Raw genomic sequence first — 15,007 nt, forward strand, 5'->3', positions numbered from 1 at the left:
GGGAGGGGGGATCTAAAAAGGCGCTTAATCTGGATTCTATACTACTTAACATCCTAACTATAACTAGACAATAGAAGATTGTAATTTGCACAGTCCTTGAAATATAGATAAGGCCAGACTGGATTCGACTCGAGTACTTCCATACACTTACAGAGGACCAAATGATTCTGGATTGTACTAGTAGTGCATAGTGCCGTGCCCTAAGCTACCTTCCTACACGTAAGTTACTACTCCGTGAATTCCCCTCAAAGGCTAAGTTAGCCCAGGCAGAGAGCAGAGCCCCAGAAATCCGCGAACTAGGAAAGGAACTTTGGAACTGTCAGACCAAGTGACCCTGGCAGACTCGACTAGAACCCTACTGAGTACCTACCAAGTACTTTCAGAATAAGTGGTACTCAGTACTATGTACAGTACAGTACAGTACTACTATGTATGTCATCCCAAACCTAAAACCAAAATCAAAAACACTGGATGAGCGATCGATCAATCCCAAAAAAAATAAACCCGTCACCGTCACCGTCACCACAGCCGAAAAGCCAAATGACGTCGGCGGGAACAACCGCTTCTTTCGATCTGCCCCTGGTCTCCATTTCCTTCTCCTTCGCCATCAGCGGTTTGGGGTGGTCGATTGGAACCCTGTTTTCTGGGATTTTCCGGGTCGGGGCTCCACAGTTCACACTGGGATTCTGATGCCAGAGAATACATGGCCCCCCCCCCCAAAAAAAGAAAAATAAGGAAAGAAAAGAAAAGAAAAGAAAAGAAAAAGCAAAAACGCAAAAAAAACAGAAAAACAAAACAAAAACAAAGACAGCCAGACTCTTGGAAAGATATGAAGGTGGCAACTGCAACTAGTTTGCTTCTACTCCGTAGTACTCAGTAATTGCTTTTCTGGAAGCTCATCCGGGTCAAATTCCGCATGATCGGTGATTCTCAAGGGTAAACTTTCTACACATGTAAGTGGTACTCATGTACTGTGAAATTACTCATAGAATGTGGACTAGATTCTAGCTAAATGTCTATAGAGTTCTACTCGGGGGTCTCTGACCATGACTCGACGATCATTACTTAGACTAACCTTATCGTATACTTCGGCCGTAAAGAAATGCACCTCCAAGATATCACCAAGTCCGTTGATTAGACTCTAATAAGTTTGATAGCAATCTTGCTAGCACTATCATCCTCATCCCGTACATCCATGATGATGAAGTTTCAACTAGCAATAGCAATACTCCTCAGCCAACACAAAACAAAAACCCCCCATCCCTGGCAGTGACTTTTCCCGTATGCTTGTCTGCCTTTTCCCGTAGAACGCCGTATCCCCAAACCCGCTTGAAGAATAGTCAAAAACACCTGGCCCATACAAAAGCAAAGCAATTCGCTAAGAGGAAAAAAGCAACAACCCTCAATCAGTGAGCCTCCCACTGCCACCAATTTCAAAGGTCTCCCAGACAGAAAAAAAACACCTACACATCCTCCCGCCTTGCAGATGTGATGTACCAGTCATAAACTCCCGCTGGCTTTTCAATGACGCAATAAATCAAATAAATCGATCAGAAGGCCTTCCGCTATGCAGTAGAGCCGGGATGAGCTGTAGCCGGCAACATATATGATCCCATGTCATGATTCAGTCCATTAAAGCAAGATCCTCGAGGAACTCGTATCCAGGCATCGTGTCCAATGAGGCATCCATGGCCGTCTTGATGCTGCTGTTCGTGTCGTTGCTGTTGCCAACGGAGCCGTTGGCGAATGGCATGATATTCAGAGGAGGGCTATCAAAGCCGAAGGCAGCGGCGGCAGCGGCGGCATCAGGAGAGAGACCGGAGGAACCCGACGAACTAACCGACCTGGAGGTGGAGAGACCAGGAGGGGAGTTGGTCAGGGAAGAAACAGATACCCTGGTCCCAGTAGTCGCGGCAGCATGATCGCCCATCATCAGCAGTTCGGAAATCTCGGCGGACCGACGGTCTGCAGCCGCATGGTCCCTGGCGGTGATGTTCTGGACCATTTGACTGAGATGGAGGGCGATGGCCGGGTCTCCACACTCGCTATGCCTCAGCAACTCGTTCTTCATAGCAATCACCTCGGCACGAAGGTCCTCGACCTCTGTGCTGAGCTCGGTGTTCTTGGCTTGCAATTCGAGAAACTGGCGCTCCAGCTGCTCGTTGAGCTTCTTCTTCTTCTGCCGACATTTGCTGGCGGCAATGCGGTTCCGCTCTAGGAAGCGATCCCGTTTGGCCTGTTCCTCATCGTGGGGAGGGCTGGGAAGTTGCTGAGACAGCCGTTGTGCCTGCTGTTGTGGCTGCTGCTGCTGCTGAAGTTGTGGCTGGTATTGTTGCATTGAATATTCGACGTCAATCTCCGAGAGCTTTCGCTTGTTTCGCCTGTTTTCATCGTAGGGAGGTGGGGTGGGTTGTCCGTTTCGCACGTGCGAGTTCCGTGAGTACCGGCTGAAGTTGGGATTCATTGTGATCCGGAGTGTCGAGTAGAGTGTAAAGAGTGTGAGTGGAGGGCGGGATGGGAGGGGAGTATATGGGTGGGTGGGTGTAACCAGTCGTATGTGGGTGGATGAATAGTGAGTGAATCAGTGAACGAGTGAGTGAGGGAGTGGAGGTCCGAGAGAAGCGAGAGTGATGACAGTGAGAGGATAGGTATAGGAGATAATCGTATAGTAGTAGTGTAGTAATAGTAGCAGTTGTTGCAGTCGTGGTAGTAGGCACGCAGTTGAGTGGGAGGGGAAGAAAGCAGAAGAGAAGGAATAAAAGTGAAGTGAAGTTGAGGAGAAAGGGAGTACAACAGAAGAAAGAGAGGGGAGAGGGGGGGGAGGGGGGAAGAAAAAGAGTCGAAAGACTGGAACAGTATCAAGACCTGTGATACCTACCAAGCCCAAACACACCCGCAATAGACCAGAGCAGAGCAAGCAGAGCAAGCAGACAAGACAACCGACAGTAGAGACAGTTCGAGACTGACTGACTGCCTGCAGACAAGCAGTAGTCTGGAAACACGGATGTCGATCCCTCCTGTTTGAGGCAATCTTAGAAGGAGCCCTGGAATGTGTCAAGAAACGGAGGGAGGGAGGGAAAGCAACTGCAATGGCCCGTGGATATGCAGCGAACCTTGGCTGGAAGGGAAGAAGGGGAGGAGCAGAAGGCTAGAATCTGGACTGGACTGGACCGAAAGGCCCCAGCAGCCAAAGCCAAGAAGGAACCCTGGGAACTGACATCACATGTGCTTTGCTGGAGCATGAGTACGAGTACTCACGTATACTGTAGTACCGTAGCTATCTGAATCCGGCAGGTGGAGGTCCTGAAGAACCAGGCCATCCATTCGATTCCACACCACCACGTCATTGCAATCAAGCGTGATTCCCATGACTGCCTGAGGTTTTCGACGGGGTTTCCTGCCTGCTGATTGGCGGTTGAGGCTACCCGGAGCCATCTTCCTGCCAACCAATCCGGGCCCACTTGGCTGAGCGGACCTCAATCCGCCAATGACACTCGTCTGCCGTCGCTCCTCGTCGCTGCTTGCCAAACCATGGTAAAGCTGGCTGGTAAAGCTGGTAGATTCAGGTTGTCTGGAGGTACAGTACGTTGTATAATGCATGTACCAAATGACTCGTGCGGCAGCATCCACCAGCCTGAGAACGGTATAATACTGTCCTTAATGCTGAATCATCCATCCATCCATTCACCTACTGTGTATTCCAAGAATCAGTCAATGGATCAATCAATGGATCCAACAAAAGCACCAAGGCCAATACCACCATCGTCATCGTCATCCACATCGAAAGATAAAGCAAGCAAGCAAGCAAGAAAAATCAACCGATGATCAGCTTTCCCGCCCTCCGATCAGCCCGCCAACTCAACAGGTTCTACAAGGACCAGGATCAAAAGATCCCTTCTTCCCCCGCATCGGCTCTACCATCCGACGACTCACCAGGCCGTGATCGACCCGTGTGAACGTACAAGTCAAAAAGTCCTCGAAAGTAAATTGATAGAGCTGAATGGAAGCCGAAGCCAAGTTCTCCCAAATCCTAGCGCCCCCTTCTAGTCGTTCAGTTTCGTTTCTAGTCCCTGCTCCCTGCTCTCGTCTACTCTGTCTCTCACATGTCCCCCACGCGGCCCGCTTCCCTTGAGCAAGCAATCAATGCCCGCCCCCCCCACCCCCTCCCCTCCCCCTCCTCCCTCTCCTCTCTGCTCTCCTCTCCCTGTACATCGCCCAAGTCCGGAAAACCTGGTTTGGCTTCGCAAAGACCACTCAACAAAACTCAGACACTCGCGCCCACTCTCTCCTCTCCCGCCCATACCCGACGGGATGTTCTGGGATTCGGTTCAATAAGCGTAGACCTGAGAAGAAAGGAACAGGGAAAAACTTTGATAGTCCGTCTATCCGCTGGATCTAATGGCCGCACGAACCCGTTGATACCTTCTTCCTCCACCCCCAAACAACCAATATACAACCGGAAGGTCAAATTCAATGGGCTAACCGTGGTTTGTCCGATTGCTGGGGCCGTCCCATGGCCAGCGGAGCTTTACCAATATAGTTTCCTGCCCGCTCTCAAACCCGCTCACTCAAGGTCTCCACTACGGACGACACTAACAACTCGGCGACTGGGCCACCCTGTCAATATCAAATACATACTATACAGTTCCTGGCAACAAGAAAAAAAAAATAAAATAGCATAAAGGCGAGATACGGCGGCGGCCCAAAGTACTGACTCTATGGGTACCTTTGCTCACACCCCCATTCCACTAGCGTCGCCCATCCTCCCCTGATGCGGATCCCCGATGACTTCATACCAAACTTTCTATCGCCCTGACTTTTCTTTCTACAAGTATCGTCCGACCAGCAAACATTCATCTGCCCCCGGAAATATCCCCCGATCCTCAGAATCGCCTCAGCAACACACTTCCTTGGAGGAGATCATTGCACGTCCCATTTGGGCGGATCGCCGCCGCCGCCTCGGCAGGTTGCGATGTTCCCAGATGCGCAGCTGACGACTGATCCCTCGCCAGTGCTCCACGAGCATCACCACCACTCGTTCGCGCTCAATCTCCTGGGCGATAGATCCGAACGTGTCGCCAGACCCCTCTCTCCCCGTGAGCAACGGCCCGAGCACGCGACCCAGCCGGTCCAGCGTCAGCGGTCCCGGGCCACCACCCGTCCGCCGTCCATTCTCATTGTTGACAGAGCGCGGAGCCTCCTCCTGCGCTAGGCGCTGCGTTTCATGCAGGAGCAGGGCGCTGAGGCCAATCACTCCACAGATGAGGTGCAGCTGCATGGTGTTCGTCAGGGCCAGCAGTGCCAGCCCAATGGCCTTGACCTTGACGTAATCTTGCGGCGAAACCCCTCCAAGACAGCTGCGACGCCGTTCGACGTCGTCATCCACCAGGGGTGCTTGGCTGATGCCCACTAGCACTCGATATAGTACCGGTAATCCCAGGAGCCCTCCGGGAAGCCCCGCCAGTAGTGCCAGGAATGCCCGTGCCATGCTTTGCACCATTGTGTCGTCCATCGTACGAGCACTAGGCTCGATCACCGCTAGGGGTAGGTCACTACGGCCAACCGTCATCTGGATTCGATCGGGCTCTCGAAGGGCGGCGAGCACCGACCGGGCGAAATGGTCGTAGATTCGCATTGCCATTTTCAGATGGCCGGGATCGACAAACACGTCGCGCACCGGGGCAGCTGGAGCAATGACGTAGATGAGCGAGACCATTCCACCTCATGCACCTCGCGCATCCCCGGTGGGGTATAGATGGGGCCAGGACCTACCAAATCGACCCAAAATGGTAATTGTAGCTACAAAACATACCGGGAGGCGGAGTTTCATAGGCGCAAATTCGGCCGGCAGCGTGAGTAAATTATAGCCCCCGAGACGCGCCAATTCCTCCAGTGACACCCCCGTCAGTGAAGTCATCTCGTTCACCCGAGTGCCCACATGCGCCAACGTCTTCATCCGGCGTAAAGTCCGCGTGGTGCGGGGTCCCTCCGACGAAAAGCCCAGTTGCAGGGTCGACCGCATCGTACGTAGTCGACCATAGAGTCGGTCGCGCCGTCCAGTAGTCATCTTCTCCCCAGCGGTGGTGGGGGGAAGCTGCCCTGGCACCCAGTCAGCTAGATAAACCAAGCATTGATCCCGTTGGAATTGTCCGCGCGAACCCGATAACTGGGAATGTGATCCATCGCCGGATTCTGCCCCCTTGCTGTTGTTCATCGGAAGAGGCGGGAGACGGAGCTTCTGGACCAGTTCGTTGAATTCCAACACGGCGGCGCGCCGTTCGATCTCTGCAATCACAGAACTATCATCCGAGGTGGAGACATAGAAACTGACCCGTGAGGAACATCCCGACTCGACTGAACTACCTCCGGCAAACGGGTTGGCTAGTCGCTGGAAACTCTCGGTATCGTCGTAGGTCGACGAGACTCCCGTCTGGCTCGATTCAAAGCTAGACTGTCTTGTGGACCGAGTCTGATTCCTTGCGTGGTTCCGACTGCTTTCTGAGTCGTCCACCAGATTCTCAGGATCTGTGAATGGGTTCTGACAGAGAGATGGGTCTGCAAGGGCGATGGGCATGGAAAGACGCTTGGAGGGATCGTGGCACACCGTCGCGCTGGTCTGGTCCGAATGGAGAGAGTACATCGTGTTGTCACTCACCTTGCGGGCCTCGCCAGTCTCGTCTGCTTGACCGCTGCATTGCGGGTTTGATGGAGATTCCGCACAATAACTCTCCACAATGCTTCGACTTAGTATGCACCCGCTGGCTAGATTCCTGGCGTTCTCCGGCCTGGTCGGAAGCTCGAGTAATGGATTCAGCGATAGATCCGGTGGCCGCGACTTGCGAAAGCGAAAGAGACTTTTGAGATTGGTAAGTCGTCGCAAACTTCGCGAACTTCGCAAATGTTGCTGTTGCTTGAGTGACTCAGCCGGTGCAACTGGACTCTGCTGCTGGCGGAAGAGCGGCTGCGCCTGGTCCTCAGTGCTATCATTTGTGGTAGTAGTCGCAGTCCCAGAGGATAGCTGGGTTCGGTTCACAGAGAATGTGCGTTTGACAGGCTCACTCCGACGACCTCGGTTGGCTGAAGTATCTTCCAAAGTGCCCATTGCTCTAAATGAAGATGAAGTAACGCTATAGCTGGGGATCTCATAAGAGCCACTGAGCCGGGTCTGCGGAGTACACCATACCTACTATGTAGTAGGCACAGTGCAGGTTGAAGTCGGATGCGAGGGCCTCATAGCACACTTCCAAGTAGACCACCGCTCCTTCTTTGAAGCATGGTAGCTACTCAGTCGACATAGCAGGAAAGGTTGTGATAGCAAAGGAAAGAGCGGCCATGTCCTGCGGTCAACTTCCAACGCAAAGCCACTGGAACACTACAGTTGAACAAGTACAAAAATACAACATACAGGCCAATGGAAACATCGAATCAGAGTAGATCATGAGAGTGTGAGAGAGTCATACAAGCAATGAAATCTATTGTTGTCAAAGCCTAGCGCCAATGCTAGGTTCCGGGCCCCCTTGCCGCTCGCGGTGGGAGACCGATCGAAGAACAAGTGTAGACCCCGTATGATACCATGTAGGTTTACTTTTGCATCGTGAGTTTGAAAGAGACGGAATAAAGAAAAAGAAAAGAAAAACATGAGCTGGTAACAAATACAGCTACCAAACTGTCAAACCTCGTGGGAGGCTGGGACACCGACACTAAGCCCAAATGAGAAACGCCATCCTATGCAATTGTGAGTATATTGGCAGCACTGTGGCACCAGTAGAAAGGGTAAATCAGGAAGTTAAACATCAATTCATGATAGCTCATCAGTTTCGCCCTCAAGGAGGATATACTGCAGGATGTCGCTCAGGGTCAGGACGCCCTTGAGCCGGAAATTCTCATCCACCACAACCAGGCGGTGGACGCGAGACTTGCGAATCGTGTCGAAGATGGTGTCCAGACCATCGTTTAGGGAGCATGTGTAGATGCCCGGGAAATCCTAAACGCCGGTTAACCGACCCATTCCGCAAGCAGAGTATGAGGTATACTTACTGGAGATCGCTTTTTCAACGCCTCTCCGACTGTTAGGCTGAGATCATCATACACCCCGCCTTTGATCAAGGTGATCACATCAACTGCTTCGAAGACGTTGTAGACCACTCCTAGAAGGCGCCAAAATAGTTAGCCACGAGACCCGAGCATTGAAGGTCCGGATCCGGACAGAGAGGCTGTCCTACCCTCGGAATTCACGATCGGCACACTAGATATGCTCCGCTCGACCAGAATATGAATGACATCAATGACAGGGGTGTCCATGGATGCCGTTGCGACATTCTGGTATGAACCCAACAAGATCTCACCAAGCGGCTTGCGCAGCTTCTGGGTGTCTGGGACATTGACCGCAACGAACTTAAGAATGCGATACTGAGTAACAACACTAAGAACGAGAGAGCGGTCGGTTTGACTGTCGTATGTGACGAGGGGGATACGGCGAGCGCGCGACTCCAGCATGCGCCGACAGGCCTCATAGAGGGGACGTTCAGGGTCGATCGATATCGTCTCGGGAGGAGCGACGCCCAACGCCTTTTCCACCTCTGTCTAGAGTGTCAGCCCTGCGGGGATTTGTGAGCAATTGTTGAGCTGCGCACCTCGGAGGCTGTCGAGCCGGAATTGGTCAATCTGGTTCAGCGCAGCCGGGTTCTGGAAGTAGTATTGGATGACGTTGATGTAGTCGGAGGTGGTCAAAAGACCGGCAAAAGTCGAGGCCTTGGAGTCCCATAACGGAGCCGAAACGATACCTGTTATCCCAGAGCACCACGTCCTTCCGGTCAGCAAATGATCCTTCCAGCATTGTGACGTCGCCCGGATTATGGCGCAGTCGCAGACGGAGTCATCCCGCCTGAAGACGGACAAGGGAAACACCTGCCATTTTGGATGAGGATGTTCAAGCTCTCCTTGACGGACAACGAAGTGTCGAAAATTATGAGTCGAAAACTAAGGGGGAGCACATCGTAACTGGTACGGACTTTGAGGAAGTTGCGGATGGCACGCTACAATGAAGAAGACAGATCCACGACTATATTAGCCACTGCATCCAAGCAATTGAGGACCCATGGAAGTGCAAATTACGAAACGGAGATCAGATCGAAGACTGCTGTCTGGCTGCCAACAAATTCACGGGCGAATTGGCCCAGAAAAAGATGGGTGTGAATTTGGGTATGCGAATGAGGGGTTGAGGCACCAAGGCTGGGACGGGTAGAGGAATATGAATCATGCAGCAGCAAATACGGGGGGGAGGGGAAAGAGAAAAGGCGACTCACTAGGCCCTGACGCTCTTCCCGATCGATGGCCCTCTCGGGCTGAGCTGGGGGCATTGGTTGTGACAGACCTCGCGGCCGGAGAAAGGAGGCGGGATGCACGAAACCTCCTTCGTGGGCACGGACTGGCCGATGGTCTAGGGTGGAGGAGGGGTGGGAGGACAGAAGAGCGATGGATAGAGAGGAGGATGGGAGGTAGGGCTGCGACCGGGATCGAGTTCGAGGGCGGAAGGTAGTGTTGGTGGTGGTGGTGGTGGTGGTGGAGAGAGGAAACGGAGCTGTAGCAGTAGGAGATGCGAAAGCAATAGCCGTAGCAGTCGCCGTTGTGGCCGAGGAGAAGAGCGGGTGGTCGATGGTGGAGGTCGTTGGCGTAGTTGTTGAAGCAGTAGTGGTGGAGGGCGGCAGGCCGGAAGTAGAGCTGGTTCTGCCCGTGGGGACTGGCCGCCGCCGCTGGGGAAAGTCCTCCGTCATGATTGATCGATGCGTTCAACCACCGCTTCCAGTTACAGCTCCGGTGTGGAGAGACGGACTGGCGTGGGAGAATGCGAGCGAGAAGGAACAGGAAACAACAACAGTGTCTGTGCAACGACAACAACAAAAACAACAACTACTACAACCGACTCTAAGGATTCAGGGCTAACGTCCCTTGCTTGCACCAATATAGTACGTTCACTGTTGCGTGACAAACAATCTTTATGGTTCGCAAGCAAGCGTGCAAGATGGAGAAGAAGTAAGAATAAAGGGAGGTAATGAAGGGGTAATAATCTAAGAAGTCGAGGGAAAAGGATTGATAATAAATCTACCCCAGTTTCTGGAGAGATCACTTGATAGATCCTCCCAGCTGGAATGATGCCTCTGCCGACACAAAGTACCGTACCTGTTGACCGATCCATCCTACCTCTCAGGCCCCTCGGACATCACCTCTATATACAGTACATTGGTGGGAGACTATTTACCCAGGCTGAGTAGCAGGACTGACGGAGGAGGGAAGGTCTTCGCCATGGCAACAGTTGAGAACGATGCCTTGTCTTTCCGTTCTATAGAAGGACGCTGGGGTCCTTGACTCCATAACCGAACCCCTCCCCGCTATCACCGAAGATGCTTCATTTCCTATCATATTGATGCCTAAGGCCATAGAGTGCCCCACTATCCCTCACGTGATGTATGGTATATGTTGGGGCAATGGATATGATCTCAAGATCTCCCATAACCATGTGACCTTTTATATTATATTTTGTAACTCTATTGCGATAAATGACGATGAATTTTTTCCCGGTTACCACAGAGATCCGGGATTCAAATCGCGCGAAATTCAGGTATAATGCGGAAAAGACAATATCGATTTACGGGGGATTGGCGCACTCGGGCAGTCTGTAACATGCTCGGAGAGGGACCTTTCAAGCCAGCAACAGCATGTACGCCTTGAATAGAGTTGGTGATGCTCTAAGCGGTGGGTTGCGTCTCACCCGCCACGCCATTGGGCGTTCCTTCGGACTGCGCCAGGCTGGGGCTGGTGCCGGTCTTCAGATAGTTTTCGAACTCGCCGATGCGCTTACCACCCTGGATCCACCGTTCCTTGTACGCGGCTCGGCGCTGGTCCGCTAGCTGGTTCAGAGTGGGCCAGTAGGTGGCATGGTCGTAGCGAAACTCGACGTCTCCGCCCATCGACTTCATCAACTGCTCCGGCGGCACATGCTGGCGCAGGTCTTCGTTGAACTTGAGCTTCTGCCGGGTCTGGGGATCGATGAACGGGGTGATGATCTTGAAGAATCCGTTGATGAGGAACGGCACTGGATGATCCAAGTGGTCAGCTTGAGTCCGCGAATCAGCCCAATCACACAACGATATTACTTACTATTGATGACGAGCGCGCGACCCATGCGCTCCGGGTAGTGGTTCTGCAAAAAGTTGAGAGTCTGCTTGGCCTGTCCGATACTGGCATTCTGGCCGGACTTGGTCTCCTTGAAGTTGACGAGGAGCGCCAAAGTCTCTTGATCGGGGCCCATGAGATCGATCACGCGCTCCAGCATGAAGACCAGATGCTCGATCTGGCGATCACTCGTCTCCGTGTTCTGCTTCGATGGGATGAGGTAGAGGCAGGGCCGTCCTTCAATGTCATAGCCCAGAATGACCTGTTTGCCGGTCTCGTTCTCGATGGAAATGTAATCGGCCGTCAACTTCTCGACCCCGTATTCCCGGCGCCAGGTGAGAGTGCGCTGCAGGCGGGTAGTTGCCTCGGACACATTCCACTTGCTTGCGCGCAGGTAGCGCAGGATACACTCGCGAGTGAGGAACATGCGCTCGCTGTCGGCCAGAGCGGCCGTGGGGGAATTCTTGGCTGATGTCGTGGGAAGGGCAGTCCATTCGGAAACCGTCTTGAAGACTTCATTGTACTTGGCTTGCTGGTCGGGCTGGAGTTGTGCTGGCGGGGTAGGTTTTGCGGTCTCCAGGGGGCGGGCGAAAGGCTTCTGGATGAGACCGTCGGCGGCCGACATAGGCAACTCCAGCTCAATGTTCTTCTCGGGGGTGGATTCGGTAGCTCCAGCGGTCGTCTCAGGGGCAGGATTGGATTCGGCTGTCTGTGATTGAGCTGGCTCGTTGACAGCTGGAACCGCAGCAGCAGGCGCAGCTTGGGTTTCTGGGGCGGCGCTCATAGTGCGGGAAAGGGGGATGCGGTTTGTTTATGGAAGATGAATTGGTGGATTGGCGAGGTATTATTATCTAGAATCCTGGTGTAGAGGTGGTTGCAGACTCCAAGACGAGCAGAAAAGGGGAAAGGTCAGACAACGAACGAGAGAAGCTGATGGGCCATCTGGCCCACTGCCGGGATAATAATACTCACTCGAACAACACTACTAATCTCTCGATCGACAGGCCCACCGGCAGATCGCCCTCCTGCAAATAATCTCCTACTCGTCACACCGCCGGGAGATCTGGATGCAGTAGGCGGTCAGTTTCCACTTCCGCTCCGCGTCGTCCACGCGCGTCCTCCGCGTCACCCTCCGTTAATTGATTAATGATAGATAGAGATATCACCGACACACCAAGGTCTTCACGACTGTTAACTCACTGGTGTCCACATCTACTTGAAATAATGGCAGACACCACCGAAGAGCTCAACGAGCTCTTCGCAGCTGCTGCCCCCAATGGACTTCCCAAGGACGTTCTGGCGGAGCTGCAGTCGCTGTTGCGCATCCACGCTATCTCCGCGCAGGAGCTTTTCTACAAATGGGAGTCCTACTGTCTAAAGATGGGGCCGGATGAGCTGAAGCCGGATCTGGAGACCGTGCGATTATTCAAAAAAGATGTTCAAGATACACTGGAGCGCGAATCGCGGGGCAGAGCTGGGCGCCAACCAGACAGACGAACGGCAGTCACCGCGACCCCGCGAGCGGCCAATCCCTCCGATGTTTTTGGAATGTAGGTCAGGAACTTGAATCTGCTTGGCCATGTTTTGACATGTTACGCTTCTAGGTTAGATGGACTTACACCAAATGGATCCCAAGGCCGGACGCCAGCGAAGCGCAAGTCGGACTTCGCGTCGCCGTCGATGAGCAAGATCGGACGGACGAACCAGAACGGTTCTCCCATGAGCACACACACCGGAGTCAAGACGACGAATGGCGACGCACCCCCGTATGTAGCGCGCATAAGACAGTGACCAAACGGATTGCTGATGTGGGGTGAAAATGCACAATAGGTCTATCTCATTCAGCGAGCGGCAGAACGCAGGCGAGACGCTCGAAACGATCAACTCCCACCTCTCCCTCCCCGAAACACCCATCGCCCCGTACGCTGAAGCGCGGATCAAGCCGACGGCGAACACAGACCTCAAAAAGTTCGGCTACAAGCCCATGGCGATGCGCCTGTCGGAGGCCTCGGAGATCCTCGACGACCGCATCGACGAGTTCACCGCACTGTTCCAGAAACAATACGAGTCCGACGAGATCACATTCGGCAGCGCGGCGACGCAAAGTACCAGCGAGATCGTGGCCGTGGGCCGCATCGCATCCGACAGCATGGAGGGCAAGCTGAACCCGGCGTCGCTCGTGCTCGAGACGTCGCGACGGACGGGCGCCGGCGTGCGCGTGCCCCTGAAGCTCGACGGCGTCCCGTCGGCCAATTTCTTCCCGGGCCAGATGGTGGCGCTGCGCGGGATCAACGCCTCCGGGAACTACTTCTCCGTGAAAGAGGTGCTGCCCACGCCGTTGCTGCCGCCCGCGGCCTCGTCCGTTGTCAACATCGAAAGCATCACCGAGCGACTCGAAGCGGCCGGCTCCTCTCCCCTCAACATCCTCCTCGCCTCGGGACCGTACACCGCCGACGACAACCTCGCCTTCGAGCCCTTGAAGGAGATCTGCCGCAAGGCCGCAGAGAGCTACGCCGACGGGGTCATCCTGATGGGCCCGTTCCTCGACGTGGAACACCCACTGCTGGCGTCGGGGGATTTTGACCTCCCCGAGATCCCGGGGTTGGATCCTGACACGGCGACGCTGACGACCGTGTTCCGCCACTGCATTGCCGCGCCACTGCAGCGGCTCGCGCAGGCGGTGCCCAGCATCACGATCGTGCTGGTACCGTCGGTGCGCGACGCGGTGAGCAAGCACGTCTCGTGGCCGCAGGAGCAGCTGCCCAAGAAGGAACTGGGGCTGCCCAAGCAGGCGCGCATGGTGTCGAACCCGGTGACGCTGTCGTTGAACGAGACGGTGATCGGGCTGTGCTCACACGACGTGCTGTACGAGCTGCGGCGCGAGGAGGTGCTGCACGGCAAGCCCAAGGAGGGGAACCTGCTGAGCCGGCTGCCGAAGTATCTGATCGAGCAGCGACACTTCCACCCGATGTTCCCCCCGACGGCGCGCGAGATGCTGCCGCGGCCGGGGACGGAGACCGGGCTGGCGACGGGGGCGATGCTGGACGTGAGCTACTCGAAGCTGGGCGAGTGGTGGAATGTGCGGCCGGACGTGTTGATTGTGCCGAGCATGCTGCCTCCGTTTGTCAAGGTGCTAACCCCAGCCCCTTTGATTGATGGTTTAGCTGACTGACCATGTGATAGGTGGTGGAGAGTGTAACAGTGATCAACCCGGGGATGCTGTCGAAGCGCCGGGCGGCCGGGACATACGCACAGCTGGCGATCCACCCACGGACGATCAGCGAGGAGGAGCGAGACCAGAAGCAAGTCAGCCATAAGCTGTACGAACGGACACGGGTGGACATCAACCGGATTTGAGGGCCATATGCGGAGCGATTGATAATGATGATTGGCAGGGGATATAGATATAATGACAACCATCAGCCATACTCCTGATACATAACGATGCAGGAACGATACCACCAAACCTCCCATTGACTCCCAACTCAGCACCCATAACTCCATTCCCAACGCAAGCTAATCCCTCAAGACCCAAACACCATTCCCAACGCAGGATAAACACCCCCTCAATGGTAGGAACCTTGACCTGAACGCCTCAACCCCAAGTCAAAGCAATAACATAACAATCTGGGGGAGAACCCCCAGACCCCCCTTCTTTTCAGCTTCCCAGTATCCCCAACCCAAATCAAAGTAATAACGTCACAATCTGGGGGAGAATCTCCAGACCCCCCTTCTTTTTAGCTTCCCAGTACCCTCACCTCAAGTCAAAGGGTAGAATAGGAATCACCGTAAACAAACAACCCTCCTCCGCCCCCCCATCCTCCTCCCCTCCTCC

At 54.1% G+C, this 15,007-nt stretch overlaps 5 protein-coding genes across 5 annotated transcripts; 1 reads left to right on the top strand and 4 right to left on the bottom strand.

Moving 5' to 3' along the window:
* Positions 1-1,624: 1,624 nt before the first annotated feature.
* Positions 1,625-2,464, bottom strand: atfB (bZIP transcription factor atfB; the record flags this gene model as incomplete). The annotated part of the gene is made up of 1 exon (XM_025637185.1): positions 1,625-2,464. The coding sequence occupies one exon, from the start codon at positions 2,462-2,464 to the stop codon at positions 1,625-1,627; it is 840 nt and encodes a 279-aa protein (XP_025486126.1).
* A 2,187-nt stretch (positions 2,465-4,651) lies between these two features.
* On the bottom strand, positions 4,652-5,917 carry BO82DRAFT_323066 (uncharacterized protein; the record flags this gene model as incomplete). Its single annotated transcript, XM_025632784.1, has 3 exons — positions 4,652-5,346; positions 5,557-5,685; positions 5,773-5,917. The coding sequence occupies 3 exons, from the start codon at positions 5,915-5,917 to the stop codon at positions 4,895-4,897; spliced, it is 726 nt and encodes a 241-aa protein (XP_025486127.1). The 3' UTR covers positions 4,652-4,894.
* A 1,489-nt stretch (positions 5,918-7,406) lies between these two features.
* Positions 7,407-9,773, bottom strand: snf4 (AMP-activated serine/threonine-protein kinase regulatory subunit SNF4; the record flags this gene model as incomplete). The annotated part of the gene is made up of 6 exons (XM_025639711.1): positions 7,407-7,984; positions 8,038-8,147; positions 8,223-8,579; positions 8,634-8,783; positions 8,906-9,035; positions 9,306-9,773. The coding sequence occupies 6 exons, from the start codon at positions 9,771-9,773 to the stop codon at positions 7,799-7,801; spliced, it is 1,401 nt and encodes a 466-aa protein (XP_025486128.1). The 3' UTR covers positions 7,407-7,798.
* Positions 9,774-10,453: 680 nt separating this feature from the next.
* BO82DRAFT_387707 (CRAL/TRIO domain protein) lies at positions 10,454-12,102 on the bottom strand. Its single transcript, XM_025638329.1, has 2 exons — positions 11,158-12,102; positions 10,454-11,092 (listed from the first exon to the last, which is right to left on the bottom strand). Exons 1-2 carry the CDS (start codon positions 11,954-11,956, stop codon positions 10,746-10,748), a joined length of 1,146 nt encoding a protein of 381 aa, XP_025486129.1. The 5' UTR covers positions 11,957-12,102; the 3' UTR covers positions 10,454-10,745.
* Positions 12,103-12,346: 244 nt separating this feature from the next.
* BO82DRAFT_359643 (DNA-directed DNA polymerase alpha subunit POL12) lies at positions 12,347-14,555 on the top strand. The gene is made up of 3 exons (XM_025636620.1): positions 12,347-12,722; positions 12,777-12,938; positions 13,003-14,555. The coding sequence occupies exons 1-3, from the start codon at positions 12,397-12,399 to the stop codon at positions 14,342-14,344; spliced, it is 1,830 nt and encodes a 609-aa protein (XP_025486130.1). The 5' UTR covers positions 12,347-12,396; the 3' UTR covers positions 14,345-14,555.
* Positions 14,556-15,007: the final 452 nt, after the last annotated feature.

This window comes from Aspergillus uvarum, assembly GCF_003184745.1.
Source record: "Aspergillus uvarum CBS 121591 unplaced genomic scaffold BO82scaffold_100, whole genome shotgun sequence".
Classification (NCBI taxonomy): domain Eukaryota; kingdom Fungi; phylum Ascomycota; class Eurotiomycetes; order Eurotiales; family Aspergillaceae; genus Aspergillus; species Aspergillus uvarum.

Excerpts from the sequence above, each read along its gene's own strand:
- BO82DRAFT_359643 (XM_025636620.1), top strand. The coding sequence starts at position 12,397 with ATGGCAGACACCACCGAAGAGCTCAACGAGCTCTTCGCAGCTGCTGCC. Across the intron at positions 12,723-12,776 it reads CCCTCCGATGTTTTTGGAAT|GTTAGATGGACTTACACCAA; the intron begins GTAGGTCAGGAA and ends TTACGCTTCTAG. Across the intron at positions 12,939-13,002 it reads ACGAATGGCGACGCACCCCC|GTCTATCTCATTCAGCGAGC; the intron begins GTATGTAGCGCG and ends AATGCACAATAG.
- BO82DRAFT_387707 (XM_025638329.1), bottom strand. The coding sequence starts at position 11,956 with ATGAGCGCCGCCCCAGAAACCCAAGCTGCGCCTGCTGCTGCGGTTCCA. Across the intron at positions 11,093-11,157 it reads TCGCGCGCTCGTCATCAATA|TGCCGTTCCTCATCAACGGA; the intron begins GTAAGTAATATC and ends TGGATCATCCAG.